The sequence below is a fragment of the Peromyscus californicus genome, unplaced genomic scaffold (genome assembly GCF_007827085.1).
Source record: "Peromyscus californicus insignis strain IS unplaced genomic scaffold, ASM782708v3 Scaffold_8__1_contigs__length_139910024, whole genome shotgun sequence".
In the NCBI taxonomy this organism is placed as follows: domain Eukaryota; kingdom Metazoa; phylum Chordata; class Mammalia; order Rodentia; family Cricetidae; genus Peromyscus; species Peromyscus californicus.
In genome coordinates this window covers 28,617,734-28,643,256 of record NW_026294606.1, presented here as the reverse complement: position 1 = coordinate 28,643,256, position 25,523 = coordinate 28,617,734, and the positions used below count along the sequence as shown (strand labels likewise).

At 41.3% G+C, this 25,523-nt stretch overlaps 1 protein-coding gene across 1 annotated transcript in view; it reads right to left on the bottom strand.

Annotated features, from left to right (window-relative positions):
• The window catches only part of Lyrm4 (LYR motif containing 4), a 41,987-nt gene that overhangs the window by 6,615 nt on the left and 9,849 nt on the right, over positions 1–25,523 (bottom strand). The window contains exon 2 of the mRNA XM_052729753.1: positions 1,027–7,449. Within this exon, the coding sequence (XP_052585713.1) occupies positions 7,278–7,449 (172 nt within the window). The 3' untranslated portion in view covers positions 1,027–7,277. The remainder of the gene's footprint in view (positions 1–1,026; positions 7,450–25,523) is intronic.

Here is a 25,523-nt window from a genome sequence, read left to right as displayed (position 1 = left end):
TTTACAATGTGTGTAAAAGATACGTAGGCTTGAAAGAGACAAAAAGGGTGATATAGAGTTATATAAACAAATACATAGTTTTAAAAGATAAAGTCTTTAAAGAGACAGTAAAATTAATATAAAAAATAAGCCACGTGAAGATGAATATTACACAGAGAATCTGGATTGTGTTGTCTTTGGGATTTTTAACTACAGAAAAACATTTGATTGTAAAAGCTGTTGAGTTATGCCAAAATGTATATTTTAAAGGTACCTTGACTTCAAAATTTGGATATAAGGATATGTTGTTTTGGAAAGGAGACTCTGCTTTTGTTCCTACAGAAAGCCAAAGGCTATGGATTTGTTCCAGATTAAGATACATCAGGTTTGACCAGCCAAGACCCCCTGAAAGGTGACACCAAGGCCCAGATGATCCAACATCCAAAATGGTTTCAAGGCAACTGGCTCAGACGATACAGCCTCACGGACTACTCCATGATCCTAAAATTTTCTTTGTTTCCCCAGAAGATACAGCGCCCCCCTCCAGCAGGAAGTAGTAAGAGAAGCTACGCCCAAATTCCCAAATATACCAAGCTGACTTTGGAGATGTGTAAAGGTTAAAATCTTCCTTTTTAAGAAAAGAAAAAGGGAAGTGCTGTGGGATGGTCTGTATGTCAAATGTGTTGCTGATTGGTCAATGAATAAATCACTGATTGGTCAGTGGCCAAGCAGGAAGTATAGGCGGGACTAACAGAGAGGAGAATTGAGAGAACAGGAAGCTGGGTGAGAGAGACACTGCCAGCCGCCATCAGGACAAGGAAGATGTAAAGTACCAGTAAGCCACAAGCCACGTGGCAAGGTATAGATTAATAGAAATGGATTAATTTAAGCTATAAGAACAGTTAGCAAGAAGCCTGCCACGGCCATACAGTTTGTAACCAATATAAGTCTGTGTTTACTTGGTTGGGTCTGATGGCTGTGGGACTGGCAGGTGAGAGAGATTTGTCCTGACTGTGGGCCAGGCAGGAAAACTCTAGCTACACCTACCTATGAGTCTGCTATAGTCACCACTGACTACTGCTTTCAGGATACACCTGCACAAGGACAGTCCTTCATGGAACACCAGGAAACATGGCTCTGGTGACTACATGGGAGGCAGATGGATGGACATCATTATAAAAATCCCCTAGTAAAATTCCTGCCCAAGTCTTCGAGACACAGTACCAGCACATGCATCCATATAGAGTTCTATATGGAATGTGCTAATGAACTACCACTGCACAAGAAAGCAGACTTCTTCTAGATTGGAAAGGCAATCTTGTTTTACATATGACCACTTTGGAGGAATCTAGCATACAGGCAACCTGCAATCAGATGAGAAGCATGTCCTTTGCAGGAATGCTGAATGGGAAGACCATTGTCTCAGACTTCAGGCTTAATCAGAAATTCCTACAGAAAGCAGGGAGGCAGAAAATTAGTCTAAATTTTCACTGAAGAGATATTTTATAGCTTTAGAGCAGCTATATATTGAACAAACGGGGGAAAAAAGGAATGTTCTATATAGGGCAAGCTATAAAACGAAACAACCCTTCTTGTTGCTCTGTTTTCTTAAACTTCAACAGGGGACTGAGGAATATTTCATTCATACGTAAAGCTCCATATATCCAAAAGACACAGGTTTCATTTTGGGTGCAATTCTGGTCACTGTATATAAATTCATGCTGCATTTGTGAGGCTATTTATTGAAGTCCAAGAGAGAGTGTGGCCATCTCCTCTGCTGCTGACTGTTTTATTATCACTTTTTAAGTGAAGATCGATCCTTGGAGCTAATCTCAGTTGATCTATCTAGGCATAGGGGAAAGTGTTGCCAGGGTAGGATTAAAAAAAAAAAAAAAGATTTTTATTTTACATTGATGGATGTCTTTCCTGCATTTATGTCTGTACTGTGTGCATGCCTGGTGCCCACATGGGCCAGAAGGGGGCATCAGATTCCCTGGCACTGGAGTTAACATATGTTGTGAACATCTATGCAGGTGCTGGAAATGACCCCTGTTAGCATGACATAGGTAGAAAAGAACTCAAGCTTCCTTCACATGGCTTTCATGCACAAGTGTTAAGGTTCTTAGGACTGAGGTGAACATTTCTGAAACCATGGGATGATTTTTTAGATGAATTTATTTTTCTAAGTTTCAAGCAGAGGTGCCGTCATTCAAGACTTGGCTGGAAATTCCTGAAATCATGATCGTATGCATGTGTCCAAATGAATATTATCAATATAGACCCCTAAGCCTGGCTTACTGCTCATCCCTGTGTCCACTCCCAACAGTCTCTTCTTCTGTCTTGCCCAGATATAGAATAAAGGTCATAACTTTAATTCACAATACTTAGAAACTATTTCCTCTTTGGTGAACACATGCTCTCCATGATTGCCACAGTAAAGAAGGCCCCAAGTGCTAGAGATGCTGGAGTTATTTTGCTACCCAGAGTAGCAAGGGCTAGTATAAGGCAAGTAATATCCCATACCAAGGTACTCCATATTATGTTCCCATAAAAGAAGAAGGGGCAGCTAGGTGTGGTGGCACACACCTATAATTTTAACATCTGGGAGTCTGAAGCTAGCCTGGGCTATATAGTGAGACGCTGTCTAAAAAACGAACAACAAAAGCAAGAAAACCCACCAATGAGTGTGTCAAACTGCAGACCATAATCAACTGGGATGATTAAGTGATAGCAATGGCAGTTAATGCCTTATAAGTAGTACCAGAAGGAATTCTGGAATCCCTTTAGCATGGAAAGACCCAAGATAGAATCTGGCTGACTTTCTTGCTCCTTGCCTGAAGTAGAAATTGTGGGTAATTCTTTGCTGCCCAGGCTTCCTATGATCTCCTCACTCTGGCCCATCCACAGTCCACCTTCACTGCCTGGCCCTATCTGGTGCATACCCTAAATCTCACCCAACATTTCTAACCTTCCCTAAAAGCAAACATGGTTTAGTGAGGCCTACTCCAGAATTTGCTTTTGGTAGAGAAGCCAATATGTACTGCTTGGCCCAGTGTGTCTTTCCAGTGTCATCTTATATGACTAGAATGGTAGTTTAGCAGAAGGTGGAGGAATGTATTTGCTGGCCCTGAGATATGATACAGTGCATATAGCTAAGAGATTTGAGACTGGCACACCAGACCACAATTTTCAGGGAGCATGCTGGCCCAAGGATGTTAAGGACAAAACAAGTAGAGGTGGGGCCATAATTATGGAGAAGAAGCAAGAGGCTGACTTGTTCACCATGAAAGAAAAATAATTCTCATTTCTTAATGAAAAGAGAATGATCCTTACAGCTGTGTGAAGGTTAAGAAATGCTGGTGCTGCCTTGAATCCCTTAGGGTTGCCACAATGAAGATTCAATATCTTACACATGAAGAGTGTGGAGGAAGAGGGAATGACCTGAGAAGAGGCTGAGCTAGGTAAGTGATATGCTTATCGTTCTTGGAACAAAAAGGCAATATGGCCGGGCGGTGGTGGCGCACGCCTTTAATCCCAGCACTCGGGAGGCAGAGCCAGGCGGATCTCTGTGAGTTCGAGGCCAGCCTGGGCTACCAAGTGAGTTCCAGGAGAGGCGCAAAGCTACACAGAGAAACCCTGTCTCGAAAAACCAAAAAAAAAAAAAAAGGCAATATGACTTTTATCTACTAGGTTCTACTGACTCGAGAGCTAATAATGCCCTTGAATTTCTGAGCTTGCTAAAGACTGAGAAGATATGAGCTCACATTTGGCCCTTTGTCCTTGGAAAAAACAAGGTTCAGCTGTCCTGGAACCTTCGTTTTTGTTTTGGAGAATTCTTTAAAAATTGCAAAATCTTACTGGGCTTTGGTGGCCTCATAACCCCCAGGATGACTGAAGAAGCTGCCACAAGAAGGGCGACTAGCAAGTAGGGTAGCAGGTTACATCATATAAGGTAGGCGGAATTTCAGCTGGGGTGCTGCCTTTAGAATCAGTGTATCTGACAGCTGGGTTGGTGCCCTGGCTTCTGTTTCAAAGAACTGGGAGGAACTGTGACTGAATTGGTATACAACCTGTGGGTGTGTGAGGTCCACCAGCTCCAGTAGTAGGGCTTGATAGGAAAGCGACCACAGTTCATGAGCTCTCTCCCATCCTTCCACAATTCAGGCTTTCTAAAAGTAAGTTCTAGGTATCTTGGGTTCCAAGTTGAAAACATCACCATTTTGATAGCACAGATCCTTTGCCTGAGGTGATCTCGGGACAAACTGCACATTTTCATTTAGCTAACAAACACTAGAAGTCAGTTCTATGTGAGCCTGTTCTTTACATGGTAGGTAAGAATAGACATACTTAGGTAGTGGTGGTGTGCGCCTTTAATCCCAGCACTCAGAAGGCAGAGCCAGCCTGGTCTATATAGAGTGAGATCTAGGACAGGCATCAAAACTACACAGAGAAACCCTGTCTTGAAAAACCAAAAACCAAACCAAAACAAAACAAAAAAACCAAAAAAGAATGGACATACTTGCCATGCACTACTATCATTTCAGGGGCTTTTCATATATTAATTACCTTATTTGATGCTTGCTACAACACCACTATCCCCACTTGTATTTGCCACCAGGCACTGAGAGGTTCAGTCATACACATGGTAGGCCAAGTCTGGACTTAATGCAGATAGGCTCTTGTGGAAGCAGTGACTATGACACAGGTCAGATCCTGTCCTCATGGGGTGGGACAAAACAGATAAGGCTCTGAGTACTAATATTTAAGGTATTGATAAGTGCTCTGAGGAATAAGGGCAAATAGCTGTTTTAAACAGCATGGTTAAAGAGGAAAACCATACCTTGGGAATCTGGCTGGATTCCTCTGGGAAGAGGGGGTGAAGGCTGGTTGTGCACCAGGACCAGCAATGGTGTGAACAGTGAAGGTGACGGGGATGAGAGCAGTGAAGGGCCTCTGAGGATCTCTTGAGAATTTCATGTTTTATTGTCAAGCTGCTTCTTTGAAGCCTCTGGGGGAGTTCAGGAAGACAGTGACTCAATCTGATCCTTTCTTCAGAAAAAGACCGGTCTAGTGTGTGAATAGAACCCAGGGGACACACTAAGGAAACTGAGACAGCAGTGACAATGGCTAATGCACAGATAGTGTGACAATCTAGTTTCCTCTCTTACTTTAGGCCTTTGCTGTAAGGCCAGCTTATGACAGCTTGTAGCAAGTTGGCTCAGTGAATACTTTACTGTGGTGAATGTGGCACTTGGATACAGGAAGATTTGACATGAAAGGGAAGTAAATAGAATTAGCTGCTTGCTCAGGTATAACTGGCTAAGTTTTCCAGTGCAGTGAGTATGCTGCCTTAGTCAGGCCTCTCTAAGATGGGAACATGTGGCTCTACTAGGTTACCATGGAAACCTTGGAAGAAGGCAATGGGCATCTTTCAGGAGGAAAGTTCAGTCACCAGGCTGTCCTGAGATGGGCATCACCACCTTGCTCACAGTCCATTTCTCCTGATGTCCCAGCCTGTTCTCAGTGTAAATTTACTGGGAATGTTGACTGAGCCATAGTCTGTCTAGTCTTTTTATATTTTGGTTTGTTTTCTCTTTGCAGTTTTGGGGCTAGAACTAAAGAGCTCTGCCCACAGTTGGCAAGTGTTCTACCATTAAGCCATGACCCCAGCCCTGGCTTATCTTTTGAGAATATTTTTAGCATTTCAAACCAAGAGGTAATACAGACAAAGATTAGACATGAGAAATGGTGGCAGAGATTACTTATAGGTCCCCTTTTCAATGGAGCTTGTGTTCTGATCATGCTTGCCAATTTCTGCACAGAGAAAGTGCCAAAGACCCGAATCATTGTGCATTTATATAATATACAGACTCAAGCTGCTTATCTTCCAAAATTCTACCACTAGAGGATCCCATGAAATGATCCAATCACCAGAGACTAGAAAGTGCCAGATGTATTTGTAGTTCACTAGAGTTTTCCAAGTGACATATGTATCTGTAGTTCTCACCTATATATATAAATGTGTAGACTGGGCTTTTCCTGGTGACCTTATTACTTTTTCAGGCCTTTAGCTGTCAATCATTTCCTAGGCACATCCAAATGTGGCTCGATTATTCTGATTAGACAAGTGCGGGACTCAGAGGATTATCAGAGTTTAATGCTGTTCTTTTTTTTTTTATTTTTCAAGACAGAGTTTCTCTGTATAGTTTTTGGTGCCTGTCCTGGATCTCGCTCTGTAGACTAGGCTGGCCTCAAACTCACAGAGATCCACCAGGCTCTGCCTCCCAAGTGTGGGCCACCACTGCCCAGCTTGATGCTACTCTTGAAGAGAGTGCTCCATTATGTAGGCAACAGAAACAGGTTTAATCTTGACACAAAATGCAAATCTCGTTTTTTAAATATCTTTTTTTTTGTTTAAATTCTATTTTGAGACAATTGTGGAAAGAGCCAGGGAAATACTGAATCAGAGGCAATGTTGGCCAAGCAGGACTCTCCTAAGTAGGGGGCTCACAAATCCCGTTCCAGAATACAACAGAACTTTGGAAATGTGCCCCCTCCACACTGCATAAACAAATTTGCAGTAAGAGGTAAAAACAGAAATGGAGCTGTGCCAATTTGAAGAAAAGTGAAATGGGAAGTTTAGGGCAGAAAGCCAATCAATAGAAGACTACACCAGTCTTTGACACTTCAATTACTTCAGAAGACGGATATTTCACACTACCACACTAGTCAGGAGACATGCTTCCATGTGTGAGAGACTCGCCTTACAAAGCTCTAGAACAAGAAGCCTGAGTCAGGGTGACTCCTGACACTGAGCACAATGAAATCAGAAAGACCTCTCGGGGGCCACTGCAGGTCAGCATGTCAACAGATGTGTTCTGTACCCTGTATCTGCAAACACGCCTTCCACATGGTAACATAGGTCATGCTTATAGCCCATTCTATTCATCTTAAAATCTGGTGAGAAAAACGAGAAAAAGGAGGATATATTTGTGCTTTGATATAAGTCATGTAGCCATGTACATCCTAAAGACACTTGGATTAAAAAGCAGTTCCCCCCGTTCCCAGTTTCTCACACTCAAGGCATCAACTTTAGTAAAACAGGAGAGCTCTGTTTCCTAGATGAACCAGGCCCTGGAAGTCCTGGAAAGCTGGTATTCTCCTGTAGGATGTCCTTGAATCTGGTGATAGGATAGTTCATCCTGGCATGTCTGCACTAGAAAAGAGGACAGTGCCTCACCATCCTGCAGTGGAAATCACAAACACCAAAGCAGTGATGTCCAATCAAGGAGGGAATGTCAAAGCTGAATATGCACAATGAAAAGCAGTCTGTCACCAACCCATCTTACCTGTCTACGGATTATTTCAAGGTCTCTTTTGGCTTTATTCACCAGGGCTTGAATTTCTACAGGATTCTTTACATTCTTATTTTCTCGGAAGGCATCTCTTATCCTCCTGACAGCATACATTCTAATGAATTCAGAGAAAAAAAGAGAAGATGTCAGCAGGTATAAGGTTCTGCTTTTGAATGAATTTAAAGTTTTTTTTTTTTCTCTAGAATTAACTGTAAAATATTCTCCTACAGATAACCCAATTTGATCTTTGCTTGTCTGTTCTAGGATGGCTAAGCAAGCAGATTTAGGAAAATAAGTCTATCCCAAACAAGTTACATACAAACGGCAAATTGTTGCTAAAATGCTCCTTTGATCACTGGCTCTTTGGAGTTATGCATGTCTGGCTTCCCTCCATTAACAGGATAACTGAACCTTTACTGTGCAGAGACAATCATGAATTCTGAGGACAAATGATGCATTTCATATGCATCTACAAGGACAGTGATCAGCCTTCTAATTCCTGCTCATTAGATGACAGCTGGGTAAGCAGGCCCATGGTCATCTCTGGTGTACTTTTATGACACAGTGTCTCTGTTCCTTACCACACCAACTTTCTCCTCCAAAGCATCTACTTTTTTATGCATAAGGAAAATAGAAAAGGCATAAAATATTTTAATTCTGCTTTTCTTTTTGAGACAGGGTTTTGCTATGCAGGCCTGGCTGGCCTAGAACTTGCAATCCTTCTCAGGAATGTTGAGATTATATGCATGTATCACCATTCTTTGCTTAATTCTAATAAATTTTCTTTTTTGGGGTGTGTGTGTGTATTCACAACAGGGTTTCTCCATGTAGTCCTAGCTGGCTTGGAACTTGCTCTGTAGACCTGGCTGGCCGCAAACTCAGAGATCCACCTGCCTCTGCCTCCCGAGTGCTGGGATTAAAGTCATGCGCCATCACTGCCTAGCTTAATTCTAATATTTCAATCCACATGTAACAAGGTGAATTTGTAACAAGATTGATTTCCAGGTGTCATGTTTTTCTTGTGGCTGGTGCTCTAAATCAGGCAAAGCATGTGCTTGACTACTGAGCTCTGCCTGCATCCCTCATCCATTATTTTAATTCTTCATTCACAATTCATCACAAGCTTGTGTAAGAACACCACAGCCTATAGTAGCCATCAATACCCTGATTTTTTCCCCCAGAACAGGTAACTGGTTCAGAATACCTAAAAGAAAAAGTGCTATGGGAGGACCCTTCTGTACATTGTGAATGTATGTTCTCTCACTGGTTGATAATAAAAGCTGATTTGGTTTATAGCCAGGCAGAATAAGGCTGGGTAGGGAAATCCAAATGGTGATACAAGGGGAAGGGCAGAGTTTGGAGAGATGAAAGTCAGCTGCCCAAGGAGCAAGATGCCAAAGGACCAGTCAGCCATGGGCCATATGGTAATGCATAGTAGATTAATAGAAATGGGTTAATTTAAACATAAGAGATAATTAGTAATAAGCCTGAGCCATCAGCCAAACATTTATAATTAATATAAGCCTCTGTGTCATAATTTGGGAAGCGGCTGCAGGACGGGGCAGGACAGAGAAAAGCTTCCGTTTATAAAAAAAGAGCACTGCACAGAATGGAAATAAATGTAATTTTTTTCCCCCAAAGTTTAAGAAAAGAGGAGAGTTGCTCAAGGTGCTCTATAATTTATATCAATTAAGCTCAAGGTGGAGCTCAGAATATTTGGCTCTACATTTTTCTTTTTTTTTTTAAACTCCTCAGCTTTCCAAGGCCTTACCTAAGGAAATTTAGCTCTATATCTCAGAATTCAACATGTCAAAAGCCAGCTGGTGAGATGGCTCAGTAGGTAAAGGTATTTGCCATTCAAGCCTGGCAATCTGAGTTTGAGTCCTGGAATTCACATAAAAGTGGAAAGAGAAAACCAATTTCACAATGTTGCCCTCTGACCTTCATACATGCACTGTGGAATTTGTGAGCCACCTTCCTCAATACCACACACACACACACACACACACAGAGTCAAAAATCTCAGCTCTACACCTAGACACACCTTTGAAACGACAACATGATGGTGTCCTTCTCTTGTTTGTTTCTAAGAAAAGATACTTCACTGGCTCAGAACGACAGAGATGCTTTTGCAGGGGCAATTTCTTTCCCAGTAATGTGCCTAAACTTCAAATGATCAGTTTGGGGAAGGTCAGCACAATCTAGATAGCCCCTCACTTTGTAGGAGGACTAACCACCAGTTATTTTAATCCTGCCTCATTCTGTTTTTACCCCTTCCTCCCTTTTCATTTATTTTTGTAATGTAAAAAATTACCACAAGTTTTAGATGAGTGTAGTGGTGCATACCTTTAATACCAGCACTCAGGACGCTAAGGCCAAAGTAAGTTAGTAAGAAATAACATAAGAAAAAAATAGCCCCGGAATAAGGCAAAGGAACACAACACGAATACTGAGGGTGAACAAACCAAATTGTTTAGGAAATTAATTATAATGAAAGGGAATGTCCCAGAGTTGAGTGTAAAAACTTGACAAGACTCACCAAGATTTAACAACTAGGGGATAATGCTAAGACATTTACTTCAACCCCCAACTCCAAGGTTGGAGAAAACAATACATTTAAAGGAGAAAGAACTCAAAGTAGATGATAGTGAATGGGACACAGAGATGTGCTCAGATGCGCATTTTTAACCCCTAAAGAGAAAGGCTGCTGCTCCTCACGTGACAGTCCAAAAGGCTAAAGCATTAACAGTTGGGGCACAATACCATGAGGTGTAGAGCACCTGATATGCCTTTTCTTATTCAAGCCCCACACACTGTCACTCAGAGAGATTTGACTCAGTGTGTGGCAGCACTGGGCTCTGAACTCAGGTGATTATCTTTCAATCCTAAGTCATGCCACCTGAGGTTAATAAACTACCCACTATTTGATACGTGCCTTGCTAAGCCAAGCCAAGCTGTTACTCATTTGAAAGGCTTTACAAAAACATTCTGGCATGGAAAAGCTTAAAAAGGTCATCTTCACTCTCAACACTGTCAAGTGCTCCTACAAACAGTTCAAGTGTTGAGCCTGTCCTACAAAGACAAGTGGCTGAGAGCCTTAGAGGGAAAGAGCTGTTGATATAGCACCACAAGTAAGTGAAATAACTGAGCTTAATTGTTTCAAAAGGAAGCAATGACAACTGAAGGGTTGTAGAGTGAGGTGGTTAAATTACCACAAGAAAATACACTTTGGGGACCAGTGCAAAATTTCTGAGTTCTGGTGTAGCTGTGAATAAATTCTACTATACTTCTCGGTTCAGAATTCTCTCATTGTTTTCCACTGTCTGGAGATCAGGGTCAAATTGTTTATTAAAAGACTCTGGTCCACTCTTTCAGTCCTTCTAGCACCTTCTATATGGACCATTCACCAGCCATGTGGGAAGGCATGCCTTTTCATCAGTTCTTTGTTTGAAGCTAGCTAGCTCTGTGTATATGAAGTGTTCTTTTGCTGGAGGTTTTTTTTTGGGGGGTGAGCAAACTCCACTCATTTCTAAAGACCTAAGTTACAAACAAATATGATAGGGGATGAATATCCTACTTGAATAAACACCACGTATTAAGCCAACCAAAAGACAAAGACCATAGTAAATCAATGAGTAAAAGCATGGAACAATACTTTATAGGTGAGTACACAGAGACTGATTTTACAGAGACAGAGCTGTATGAATAGCCAGCCCCAGGCATCATCCAAGAAATACACACTCAAACAAAGCACCACTTTTCTGGTCTTCAGTTAACATATTTAGAAAAAGTCAAGGAACTAGTCACTCTGCTGGGAATATCATCTACTACTGCAGCATAAAAATGGGTAATAACTCAAGTTTAACCTGCAAAATCCACCTTTGCGGACCTGTCCCATGGAAGTAACCTGGAAGAAGTTATATGCATAATGTTCATTACAGATATGTATGCATTACAAATAGAAAAAAATACATGTTCAACACTGCAGAAGTGGCTACATAAACTAAGACACTATGCTTTTGAGAGAAATATTTTCAAAAGAAGTCAGGTTTAAAAGTGTGAAGTGAAAATTTGCTCCTTTCTATTCTGGCCCTTTAGGCAAGCAGCTTTTTATCTGCAATCAATGATCAGTTTCTTATAATCTTCCCAGAGGTCCAAGATCCTAGACACACTACAAACATTTGGACAACAGGTACTGTGTCCAACAGGGTTCCAAAAATAGGGCTTCAGAGCTCAGATAAGACATAGGCTGGTGGTAAATCTAGTTTATTGACACGAAGTGTGAGGCAACCACAGAGCCAGAAGAGTTTTCCCAGTGAAAACAGTAGATGTCAAAGAGAAGCTGGCCTTGGATGGAGCCCTGAAGATGTCCTACCAATACAGAGGAGTAGACATGGCAGGATCTACAAAGAGAATGGGAGACAGAGGTGTCAAAAGGCAGGTGGAAAGCTAGAAGATGCACATGAGATAAGGCAATCTTTCTAGAGAGTGGATAAGATCATTTCTGGGGATTCTAACAGTGACATCCATAGGAGCAACACCATCACAATCTAGTAAAAATAGAGTAGCAAAAGCCCTAACTCTGGAAGCACATTCATGAATAACAATTAGCACTAGAACGAAATTCATTAACACAATTAAGAAAATGTCTTCAACAATAAAAATATAATATGTGAAATCTTTGAAACATAGTGAAAGTCATACTTACATGAAAATTAATGACTTAAATATGTTTATTAATAAAATACTGAATTCAACAAATTAAGTACTTTCTTACATTCTAAAAAACAAAATAGTAGCGTCCCTATGAGAAAATAGAAAACAATCTATTTAAAATTAGAAATTATAAAAAAGGCAGATGAAATTAGTTAAGACAGCTTCGTTTTTTGTTTTTGTTTTTAATGATGCTATAGTATCTGGCTTATATATCAGGAAAAACAATTACAAGGAAAAAATTGAGGAAGTTTGGAGGTTTGAAAAACAAGGCTTAAAATAATTATTTCAGGATCAGTGTGAATACACTTCAGAACTCACTAAGGGCTGTTGAGAATGGCAGGTGTGTTCAGCTGCACAGGTGAACACAGGTGGACAGTGTTGTTGATTGTTTTGCTCATTTGGCCCTTTTGGGGCCTGCCACCCAGCTCCCAAATAATAATAAATATTATTTATTTTTTAATAAATTGAAAAATAATAATAATAAAAAAATCACACACAGAGGCTTATTCTTAATTATAAATGCCCGGCCTTAGCTTGGCTTATTTTTTGCCAGCTTTTCTTAACTAATTATCCCATCTACCTTTTGCCTCTGGGCTTTTTCCTTTTCTTCTGTGTATCTTACTTTCACTCTTACTCTGTGGCTGGCTGGGTGGCTGGCCCCTAGCATCCTCCTTTCCTTGTTCTCTTGCTTTCTCCTTCTCCTCCCAGATTTCCCCTTCTATATATTCTCTCTGCCTGCAAGCTCCGCCTATCTTTTCTCCTGCATTGCTAATGGTCATTCAGCTCTTTATTAGACCATCAGATGCAGTAACACAGCTTCATAGAGTTAAATCAATGCAACATAAAGGAATGCAACACATCTTTGCATCATTAAAGCAAATATTCCACAGCATAAACAAACGTAACACATCTTAAAGTAATACTCTACAACAGGATAGTAATACCTGGATGCAGTTTTGACAGCAGATAACACACCAGGGTGTAGCTAGAGTTTTCCTGCTTGGCCCACAGTCAGGACAAATCTCTCTCACCTGCCAGTCCCACAGCCGCTCAAACCCGACCAAGTAAACACAGAGACTTATATTGCTTACAAACTGTATGGCCGTGGCAGGCTTCTTGCTAACTGTTCTTACAACTTAAATGAATCCATTTCCATTAATCTATCCCTTGCCACATGGCTCGTGGCTTACCGGCATCTTCACATGCTGTTTGTCATCGTGGTGGCTGGCAGTGTCTCTCTCACTCAGTCTTCCACGTCCCAGCTTTATTCTCCTCTTTGTCCCACCTATACTTCCTGCCTGGCCACTGGCCAATCAGTGATTTATTTATTGACCAATCAGCAACACACTTGACATACAGACCATCCCACAGCACCAGGGCAAAGGAGAGAATCTCTCCACAGCTCAAGAGATGAAGCTACGAATGTTCCCCCTCCACAGTCACTCAAGTTTCTTTTGGAAGATTCAAGTACTAATCTAAACATTCAATAAACAAATGAACAAGCAAACAAAACCAGCCTCTAAAAAGTTACAGTAAATTAATGAAACAATAAAATTGTTGAGCAAATATGAAAAACTATGTGCCAACCAAAGTATATTCAGAACAATATAACTCAACAATTTCTTAGAACTGAAAAATTTGGGTAAGGTTCTATGGGGATACTTGAAATTAACATTATGTTTTAAAAAATTAATGGGCTAGCAGAAAATAATCAAGTACACCTCTTGTAGCAGGTGATCATCCTTGTCCCTAGGAGAACAGTTGAGGTGCATTTAGGTCTTGGCATCCTTCACAATGCTTAAAAGCACTGAATTTCTTCAAACTTCAACTTCTCATTATCACTTGGGTCTACTATCAGTCACTGACACTTTGTGGCCAACACAATTTCTCAAAATGTTAACCAAGAGATCACAGTAAAAGCTACCCTCGAAAGGGGTTTGCCATGCCTTCAGCCAGGAATACAGACCAGGTGGAGAGGTACAGGGCCCTGTCTCATTTGCCTTGAGGTTTAGACTTACAGTACTGTGAACGCTGTAATCCCAGAGGTGGTAGCTGTGGCTAGGATCCATGGTTCCCTTGTCATGTGTCCCCAGACTAAGAGAAGAACCCAGGTTTCATTTGCAGAGTCCTGTGAGCTGCCCTTGTGAGGGAATAAGCAGAACATTCTGGTAATTTCTTTATGTCTACATACATGTTTCTGTAGTAATTGGCTGCATTTCTTTTTCAAGTATTTTGCCATAAAGGCTCCATGGCTAAGAATGAGATTTCCTGCCTCTACCTCCACCTCCAAGAGAAGAGAGCTCGACACAGTACCAGAAAAGAAACCTTAAGCTTTCATTATGTAATAGAACTAAATTTTGGGCTACAGAATATTATATTTTATTTCAGAATTATAGTGTGTGCCAGCCAACCTAAGACATGATCTTCAAGGTATTTCAAATTTATGGAGAATAAATACCTACAACAGACTCTTCAGTGAATTCTGGAGTTTCTACTTTATTAGAGAAAAACAATGTAATGAGCAATGGAAATCTCTCTCGGTCAATGAACTTGGAAAATTCATTAAAATAGCCTATCAAGTTGAAATGCCTTCCCTTTTGGTCCTTTTTATTGCTATTACTCACCAACAACAGGCACTAGTAAGAAATGACTAAGGAAGGAGAAAAAGGGAGAGTGTAAGTGATCTACTCAAGCTTAGTGTATTATCAAGGATAATTTTTATACAGTGGCAAAATGTAGGAAAAACCTCCCCTTCCTTCTTTAAGGCCAAATAGTAGAATAATCCAAAACAAAAGAAACCTCCAAAAGTGAAACAAATAAACCAAACTGTAAATCTTATCTGCACAAAATACTTCCGGGATATAGTAAGCACATCTACTTTCAGGATGGCAGAGAGTAAATAGAGGCTCTGGGCCTGGAGTGTTTGAAGACTACAGAGTATGGTTAAAGTCTAGATGAGTGTCTCCAGTGTCTTGGCTTTGAAAGGGCTGCAGGGGACAAGCTGGTATCTGTTCTCTTAGCTCTTGAATACTGAGGATGGGGCTGTGCTCAGCTCAGTGGCAGGTCACATACTTAAAACTTCTCTGGAAGTTCTGTTTATCTTCTCCTGCTTAGCTATTGGTCATTCAGCTCTATTAAACCAATCAGAAGATGCCTTGGCAGAGACACATCTTCCAGGGTACAAGAAGATTATCCCACAACACTTGGTCCCTAGTTGGTGGTGCTATTTGATGAGGTTATGAAATAATTATGACATAACCATATTGGCCTCTAGCTCAAACTATTTAGTTATACATGGGTTTATTTTTTGATTTACTTCACGATCTTAAATAATTAAAAGAAAGTTAACAAAGAGACAAAACCTCACTATAGATGGCCCACTACAATAGTCCCTTAAATAAAACCTCTATGGTATGGAACTGGAAGGTGTGCAGTCCTTAGAGGTCTCTAGTCTTCTGTCCATAAGTTCTCAGGAATAAGGTAAAGGATTGGCCTTCAGCTAAGTCTAGGCTCTGCTATTTGGAACATGTCAAAATTTACACTGAAGAGAATGTTATTTGTGGAGTACTACCAAAAAGGCACACCCTCTATACATTCCTCTACATACTTCAAGCTTTATCTGTGGGTTATGCTGGGGGCTTGTAGCTTGGTTCCTTGCAAACTGATTCATTACTGTGGTGTGCCATTAGCCAATATCACAGGATACCAAGAAACTGCCTTTCAGACTGCCAGTCATCTGCTGAATAGTTGCTTTAGTTGATGAGGGGACCTCATGCATGATGGCAGTCTCAGAAAACTGTATCCCCCAGTGCTATCCCAGCATTTTAGTTGGTGAGATGATAAAACTGTCTTTTCACTTATTTCCCAGAAAGCACGCTGTTGTTACGCGCCTTCAGGGTATTTTTCTGCTGAGGATGTTGACCTTCAAAGAAAAAATTGTAAGAGAAAGAGTTGCAATTCCTATTAGCAACTGGCTGTTTCCACATTGTAATAACTAACTCACATAACCAAGCACCACTGTTTTCTTGTAGTTGCTCCTGGGAAGCTCCGAGCCACACCAGACATGGTGATCCTGGTGTCAACTGTTCTGTCTTCTAAGCAGCCTGCATGTTTGCAAACCTCATCCCAAGTCTTTGGTTTCCTTTCCTTTCCTTATTTTCTAGATGTTTTTATTTAAAGTACTTGTATACAATTCTGATACCTCGTTTAGATTCCTTATTTAAGAAAAAGTAAATTAAGATAAACCAAGAACAAAATTAACTCTAGTTTTATGTGAGAAAAGATGGGTGTTTCAAATTTTTCTTGTTTATTTTTTTCTCTTTCAGTGCTACGGAACTTAATTTAAGGCCTCAGAAGAGCTATAAAAATCACACCACCATATCCCTAGCCCTGGAAGTTCTTGCTGAGAATTTGGAATAAAATGAAATGATGGTAAGATTCTAAACCAGGTCTAAGGAAGTTTACTCCAACATAGCATATGACAATGTTAAGGGAAACTAAGGCTACTCAAGATGCACTCTGCAGGCTAAGTCTATATGGATGCATAGAATTCTTTCCTTATTAGAGGGTTTGTGTTTAATGAGACATCAGTGATTTTCCAAACTCCTATACATGAGATACATAGGTTAAGACAACAAGCATATTTTTAAGTATTTAAAAGAAAGTTCAAGGGTTTTGTAAATAATCCATATTTTATTCAACCAAGTTGACTTGTTTTCCCCTTTATAAACAAATAATTTAAGTAATTTAATTCAGTGAGAGCAGTGAAGTGAATACAGATACCTGAAGAACAATACAACATTAATTTTATGATCCTATTTATTTGCTATAGCTCTTATGAGATAAGAAATTCAAATTTTGGCCTGGGGTTAATCCTTAATATTCCTAGTAGCAGAAAACTAATCCATTAGAATTCCAAATTTTATAAGCAAATCCAACATATTTCCTATAGACAAACAAAGCACCATCTCGGACATAAGTTATCTCCAGTCCCATGCTATTTATTGGAGCTGCCTTGTCTTTAGCATGTATTCATTTAAATAGAGCCTACTCAATTGTCTTGACAAATTTTAGCTCTTTTGAGAACTGTGCTTCTGTTAACCCTTTATGCTTCTTTTTATAGTCAGACTGGGGACAGAGCAAGACATCTTGGTTGCAGTATGGAGGATGTCTGACACAACCAAGAGCTGGTGCAGAGTGATGTACAGAAACTGTACAAAACAAGATAAAACCTGATGGCTAACAAAGACCACCACTGTGAGGACACAAAGACAGCCAGTAAACAGAGTATGTAAGAGTGATTCCATGGGAAATAAAAACCTTATGACTTACACAAAGTGAGGAGAAATCAATATAACTTCCAGTTTAAGCAATGAATATCTGGACCATGATGAAGAAAAGAGGGTCAAGCTTGCTTGGAAGGTGCAACAGATTAAGTGGGTTGCAGCATTAAAGTTCAGATAAACATAAAGTTCTGCTCAACTTGAGATGCTGGTAACACACCCAGAAATGCCCAGGAGGACCTTGGAAAGAATAGGATGTAGTTCAGGAGATAAGGATTAACTAGTGGGAATCACCAAAACACACAGGGTGGAAGCCACAGTTACTAAGGTGAATGTGGGAGAATGTCAGAAGGTAGAAAAGGAATTCTGGGCCTCCGTTGTCAAAGATAAAGAGGCAGGAGAGGAGAAGAGTCATTACATGGGGTGGCCATAAGACAGGGGGCCTATTTGTCTTATGAGGAAGTGCCAGAAGATGATATTATACCAATTGAGCCCAAGACAAAAGTAATATGAGGAGTGTTAAGGCAGACTGTGGTGGAGTGAGGAGGATGAGACTAGCAAGGGAGAGGCTGCAGAGCTCATCCCATGCCAGCATCTCCAAAGCATAGGCCATACATGTTTTTAAAATGCTAGAGGGTCTTGGAGAGTAAGGCCATGTTCCAACCAAACCTGGCTTTCTGTTCTGAGGTTCTTTGGATACAGTTCCTCTGCGACATCTTCACTATCCCTATACAGATAGAACCCAGCACAAGTAGAGAGAACTTCTGCAGAGAAGCTCAGTACCTCAGCACAGAGGAAGGGCACACTGTTGGAGCCAGTCACGCGGAGGCTGTAGGCAGTGGTCTAGAAATGCTTCTCTCCAGTGAGGTAAAACCGGGCCACTAGCAGTAACCCTTCAGAAGTCCACAGGGTTCTGCCAAGGCAGATGTGGCCAGTATTCTGCCACTTAACATGTCCCTCCTCCAGCATATAACTTTCCCAGCTTTGACTGGCTTTTCTAAACCACACCCATTTTATTCATTCTTTTTCTGCTAAGATCTTTTCCCTTATCTGTCCACTTCTTGGTCTCCCATTACAACTAAAATGCAGAAATATTTTTCATTAACACTACTCCCATTCCTCTGCTTGTATTTTGGAATATGGTAATGTAACCAAGCTAATTTATTTTCAATCTATAAAAGTGCACTCTTTGTGATAATATTGCCATAGGGTATTCATGCACAATTCAAAACATTTACTAAGGAACTTACACCACAAGAGCAGGTGGGAGCAATATCTATTAAAATATCAACTATGAAATGACAGCTTTTAATTATGCTTTACCCTCTCAAAAAGGTGAATGCAGGAAGAGCTGTCTAGGGAGGGAAGATCCAGAGCTGAAATGTCCCCGACGACAGTGTGCAGGGGCTTGACTCTCCCTCCCACAGATGGGCTGTGAGCTTCTAGGAGTGGTTCTATGGTCAATATAGGTCTTAGCTCTGTGAGCAAGGCCAAGGTAAGGTTAAAAAGTAAAATTATTTAGGAAATAACAACTGAAGAGTCTAAATTCTCACCTGTACTTTACAAGTCAAGGGGTAATAAGTACGGTCAGCCCTCCATATCTGCAAAGTTCTATATCCAAAGATTCAACCAACCACTACCAAAACTGTATGAGAAGAACAAAAACAAACAAAAAACAAAGCAAACAAAACAAAAGCAAAATAGTGCATGGATCGAACATGTACACAGTTTCTTTGTTATCCCCTCAAAAATGTAGTGATCCCAATTTCTGTAGCATTTACACAGTTTATATTATATAAGGGTCTTGAGCATCTGGAGATTTTGGTATTCTAAGATGGGTCCATGTAATCCATGAACACTCAGGGAAAACTGCACAGGAAGAATTCATGGAAAGTAAACATGGCTCCAGAGTAGGGTTCAAATGTTCTCATCCACCCAGGGTACCACGTCAGTGTGTCTCTTTCACAGAGAAACACATCCCAAGAGGCAGAGGAAGGCAGGTCTTGTACATGGCAATGACTTAAAGAATAGAGAGTAAGTGAAAATATCTGAAACATATTTTTTCGAAGGCTGACAAATGAATTTATAGAATTATAAAATTCAAACAGGCTGCACTGCAAGGTGTTATCTCTTCCCTCTATTCTAAAAGAGGAAAAAAAAATAGAGAACATAGGCAAACAGCAGCATTAGATTCATCCTTACTCCCTAGGGTCAGGAGACTGTAGGGTAGCAATTCCCTTTCTAGAGGTTGTAGATTAACATTAATTACTATGGTAATGCTACTATTGCCAGGTGACTGTGTGATAGCAGTTAGGAAACAAGAAGCAGCTTCTGCATTTCAGTTTTCTAATTAATTATGAGAAGGAAGCATATTTTCCACACATTATCTTATAGGCTAGTTCTTCTGATCTTTGAAAACTGTCGAGGAAACAGATAGCAGTGTCTTAATAAAGTGTGCACCATCATCAGAGTATGACACTATGAAGGACAAGGACTCATCTTCTCACATCAGATTTGTCCATCATCTGAGCTGTCTCAATATTTAGAGTATACCCCCACCTATCGAAATTTTCCCAGGGGCCTGCCCTGAGAAGGTTTCTCCCAGAGTCCTAGGGAAGATGCTATGGCCGGCAATGGGGTAATCTGAGGGAAAAGAATCTATGTACACTAGATTCTTTCATTTTATTTTCCTGTCCTCTCATAGCCCTAACTAAGCTCTTCTGCTATCGATCTCATCTTTGTCCATCTCTGTCCTCCATCTTCCATCTTTCCTTCCTCTCCTATTCTCTTGACCTGATTCAAATTCGTCTACAATCTGCAAAAACTTTTCCTTCCTGCTTTCTCCTTAGGCCACCGAGCTACTCTAACCCTCCTGCTTTCTCCTCGGGCTGAGCTATTCTCCTCTCCATCATTGCCCCGCCCCCAGGAGTTATGGGTGCACAAGGAATTGATAGTACGAAACAGCTGATATATTAAAAGTCAAATAACACCAAATATTCCTTGATATTTGACTTCCTCTAGAAGGATTCCTGACTTTTCTAGGTATAGTTTTATCATATACAGCTGAATCTCTATTACATATTCTTGCAGCCTGCAGCACCCACCCCCATTGACTTTCACTTTTTACAACAGAAGGATTTTTTCCAGGGAGGGGGTTGTACATGCTAAGCACAGGCCCTACCACTAAACTACACTCTAGTTCCAGGAAATGATGTCTAAGGAAGTATATTTCCAACACATCTTACTTCCTGAATTTAGTCTAATTAAAGCACAAATCCTATTGACATGCCATTTTTGCCCCTCATTCAGGAGACAGACCAAATCTAAAGGACTCATTGAAAGGTAAGCTAAAGGTATGCAGTAGGAATGTTGAGAAAGGGGGAGAGAGACCACTGTCTGGGACAGCTGGTCAGGTCAATAAGAACACAGGAAGACTCAGTCCCAAGCCTAAGACCCTCAGTCTGGGCGAGCAGTTCTGTACTGGCTTCAGGCAGAAAATCAGTAAGTGTCTTATGTCTAGGTAGCACGAGGTACTGAGAAAGCCACAGTGATAATGGCAATGTGATGGACAGTTAAAATTGGCAGTACGGGGCTAGGGAGCTCGGTCAGACAGTAATGTGCCTGTTGTGTGAGCATGAACTTGAGTTCAGATCCCCAGCTCCCACATAAAAGCCAAACATGGTGGCCTGTCCCAGTAATTCCAGCGCTGGGTCTTCTGGTGGTGGATCCTTGGGACTTGCTGGAACCAGTCTAGCAAAAACAATGAGAGAGAGAGAGAGAGAGAGAGAGAGAGAGAGAGAGAGAGAGAGAGAGAGAGAGAGAGAGAGAGAGAGAGAGAGAGAGATCGAGAGATCTTATTTTAATTAGTAAGGTGGTGTCAGTGCCTTTAGTACCAGTACTAGGGAGGCAGAGGCAGTTGGATCTCTGTGAGTTCCAGGCCAGCTAGAGCTACACAATGAAATCCTGTTTCAAAACAACCACCTCAAAATAAATGAATAAATATACAAAATTAGATGGAAAGTCTAGAGGAAGGCACTCAAAGTTGACTTCTGGCCCCCACATGTACAGGTGAGTGGAATGTGCCTCTACCACCATATACAAACCATCAGTTTATATAGGTAGACATTCAAACCAGGAGGCAAAAGACAATTATGTGCTGACTGCAGGCTGCAATGAAGGATGTGTCAGACTGAATCCATGTGGTACCTTCATGGCATGGAGCACAGCAACAGAAATGCAGCTCTAAGGAGATGGAGTGTGTCGGGGTGGTGCTGGCCACAAGAGCCACTCTCCTTCTGCTACAACCCATGTCCTACTAATGGTCTCCTCCAAGGTCAATAATGCTGGCTTGGAAATTGTTATTGCTATGATTATATGTTAATACTTTGCTGGCCTGCATACACATTATACAAATCCCAATAACAAGAAAATCATGCTGATTTCATTTTCAGGAAGATCATTTAAAAATAAAACAAATGGACTTCTGGGAAAAGAAATCTGAATCCTATCTTAAAATTCCATGAGATACCTCTATATTTGGATAAGTGATAATGAAGAAATACAAAATGTTCCTGGGCTCTAAACACTCCACCGCACTAGTTCAGAGAAAATGCTGATGCTCAACTCAAAGCTGACATGGTCTTTACAATCTGAAAGGCGATATTCTAGTGGAAAGGGACTGCTAGGGAGAAATAATATGGCAGAAGGTTGCACAGTGTCTGAAAGTCAGGGACAGCATCATAAGAGGAATTCATAGGTTGCTATAATGTCCCGTGTCTGTTCCCCAAGTACCTGTGTATGCTGGGGGGATGGTGAACACATACACCCAGGCCTTGGCATCCTGAACCTGCCATCAGACTAGAAAGGGAAATGTAGATAATGTCAGACCTCAGCTGGTGTGTCCCTATGGAGGAGTGCATAGGGCTAGGAATGAACATTGCTGCTCGGCCAGGCTAAGTGGGAGGTGAGTAGGGAAGGGTTGCTACTGTTGTAAAACACCACAACCATAAGCAAGTTGGGGAGGAATGGGTTTATTCCACCTTACAATTCTTAGGTCACACTCCATCACTGAGGGGTCTTAGGGCAGGAACTCAAGGGAGAAACTTGGAGGCAGGAGCTGATGCAGAAGTAATGAACGAACATGCTTATTGGCTTGCTCCTCATGGCTTGCTCAGTCTGCTTTTTATGGTGCCCAGGACCACCAGGCTAGGAGTAGCAACACCCATAGGGATCTGGGCCCTTCTATTGTAATCAAGAAAATGCCCCATAGGCTTGCCCACAGGACAATCAGGTAGGGTCACTTTTTCAATTGAGGTTCTCTCCTCTCAGATGACTCTTGTGTCAAGTTGACATAAAACTAGCCAGCATAGTCCAGAAACAAGAACAGCCTGGCCACGAGCCTGAGAAAAGGCCATGGTTATAGGTATCCTTAGTGGGAAGGTGACATGACACAAAGGAGAAAAGCAGGGAGCCCAGACCTAAGTAGGGAAGGGTTTGGGTCTTTATTCCAAGAGAAAGGACAAGACTTAGAGCTATGACTTTTTAGTAAAGAGAGCAGAGTGCAGTGGGAGGCTGCAGAGCTTCCTCTGAAATGGTCTATTAGCAGAATTCTAAGTGATGTCAGGGATTGGCTAAAGGAAGGAGGACGTACAAAATGTAGGGATCAGTATGTGATCACACAAAGGCAACATTACCATAAGAACAGGCAAGAGTTTGCTCTGACCAAAGAATAGGAGGAGAGAGGGCAGGTAAGTGACATTAGAGTTTTCCATGAATTAACTTCCAAAAGTTACACAGATTCTTTTAAATAAAGGGGAGAGGAACTGGAGTTTTGGGTTCCAATTCAGATCTCTTCTGCTTCTCATGAGGTCTTAACAGAAATTATCTGGTGGCTACACTTAGCTAGGTGTATACCACACAGATGAAGAGGTTGCCAGTGCAGTTTAGAAACCTCACAGAGAGGAGAACAGGCACATAGGTGATGAATAGCAGCATACAGGAGCAGATATCTAGGTGAGAAGTCAGGGTGGAATGGCTAAGGTGGGGAGCCAAGGGTAGGGAGATGTGCCCGAGAAGGATCCAGGGAGACTGTAAGCAACAGGGGCTAGGGAGGAGTGTAGCTTAAGTTTTCCTGCCTGGCCCACAGTCAGGACAAATCTCTATCACCTGCCAGTCCCACAGCCCCTCAGACCCAACCAAGTAAACACAGAGACTTATATTGGTTACAAACTGTATGGCCGTGGCAGGCTTCTTGCTAACTGTTCTTACAGCTTAAATTAATCCATTTCCATTAATCTATACCTTGCCACATGGCTCATGGCTTACCGGCATCTTCACATGCTGCTTGTCATGGTGGCAGCTGGCAGTGTCTCTGACTCAGCCTTCCACTTCCCAGCTTTATTCTCCTCCTTGTCCCGCCTACGCTTCCTGCCTAGCCAATGGCCAATCAGTGTTTTATTTATTGACTAATCAGCAACACATTTGCCATACAGAACATCGCACAGCAGAGGAGTCCTGGATGACTGTATGTTCATAGCAGTTTTGTGTGGTAGGTCTGATGTGGTAGGAGGTACAGGGATGACTCAAAGACCAAGTCAGATGCAGAGGCTGGCTGCAGTTGAAAAACTGTGGGTGGGCAGAGCACTACTCACAGAAGGCTGCTAGTTAAAGGGGAGCTCTAGGCTACTGTTCACCTACTGGGGCTTTCCTTCCTTCCCAGGTCAAGCCCAGGGCCAATAAGCAGACAATGACATCTTCACTACGTCAGTCAGTATTCAAGCCTGGAGGTGCAGCACTGTGCTGCACCAGTTCCATCTGTGTTGTCAGGAGAAGGATCCCATCCTCCAAACTCCATGTCACTTGAGTGCTCAGTAACAAGCTGCTGAACTAATGAAGGATGACTGGACAGCCCTGGGATCAGTGGTTGTGTCTAATACCAATCTGTCTATAAGGAAATACTTGTTTATTTAATTTTGCCTTTTGATTAGTCAAAGGTAAAGATAATTTCAGATGAGACATTTCTGCCTATAGAAGTAGTTTCTGGTAAAACAGGATGTTTCTTACTTAGCCATTGGATGTGGGAGAGAGATAATTATTTAATGAAAATGGCTGCATGGATAGACGGAAAAAACCATAAGAAGTCATTAAATGAGCATAGTAAAGAGTGATGTTCACCATCTATAATAAACGGATAATATAAACAACTGAATAAACCAAGCTAAATGGAGAATTAAACACACTTCAAAAACTACCCTAGGAACAAAAGACTAAAATATAAGGGTAATACATTAACAGCACTGAATGTGGCAGCAGCCATTTATTAAATAAAACAAATAATTACTGAGAACAGATCAATCAAGTCAATGAGAACTGATGAACATTAACAGGCAGATTAATAACACCAACACATATAATGCATAATTAGAGAAAGAAAAGTGAGAGAAGGTAGAGAGGGCTGAAGATGAAGTTAACACCCATATCAAAAGAGTGACGAGTGCTGTATCAGACACCCAAGTCAATGCCAACTGCATATACACTGAGGTCCCACAAGATTATACCCAAGCTCCACAATACTGAGGTCTACTGACATGGTAGCCATGATGATGTCATTGTACTGCCACATGTTACTCCCATAATTGTGGTGATGCTGGTGTGAACACCCACTGTACTGCCAATAGTATGAAAGTATAGCATATATAATTATTGCTACTGTACAACATTTGATTACAACAAACCATCATGTCATTGGCTTGTATATGTCCTTTTGATAATTTTTGAGTGTCCTCATAAAGGAAAAAAAATCTGTCTAACACTGGCTGCAGTCTCCTCTATTTGACTTCACCAGTTCTCATAACTGCATCAGGTCATGTGGGGTCACTGTCCTGGAGCACTCCAGGCTTCTCAGAGTGTACTCTGTGATATTTGCAAGACATGTCTCTCAGGACTTAGGTCTGCCACCAGTGACACTGGTGTTCACACTTGTCCTCTCTACTCCCACCTCTTTTAACCAGTGACTTCCTGCTAACCCTCTATGGCTTGGGTCAGCCAACCTCAATTCCTTTTCAAGTTGGGCTGTGCTGCCTTTCTGTTTCTGTAATGGCCAGTTCATCCCCTCACTGATCAAATGCTACCATACTGTCTTCAGTGAACATATCAGTCTATACACTGAACTTACTGTGAGCATCTCTGGGGC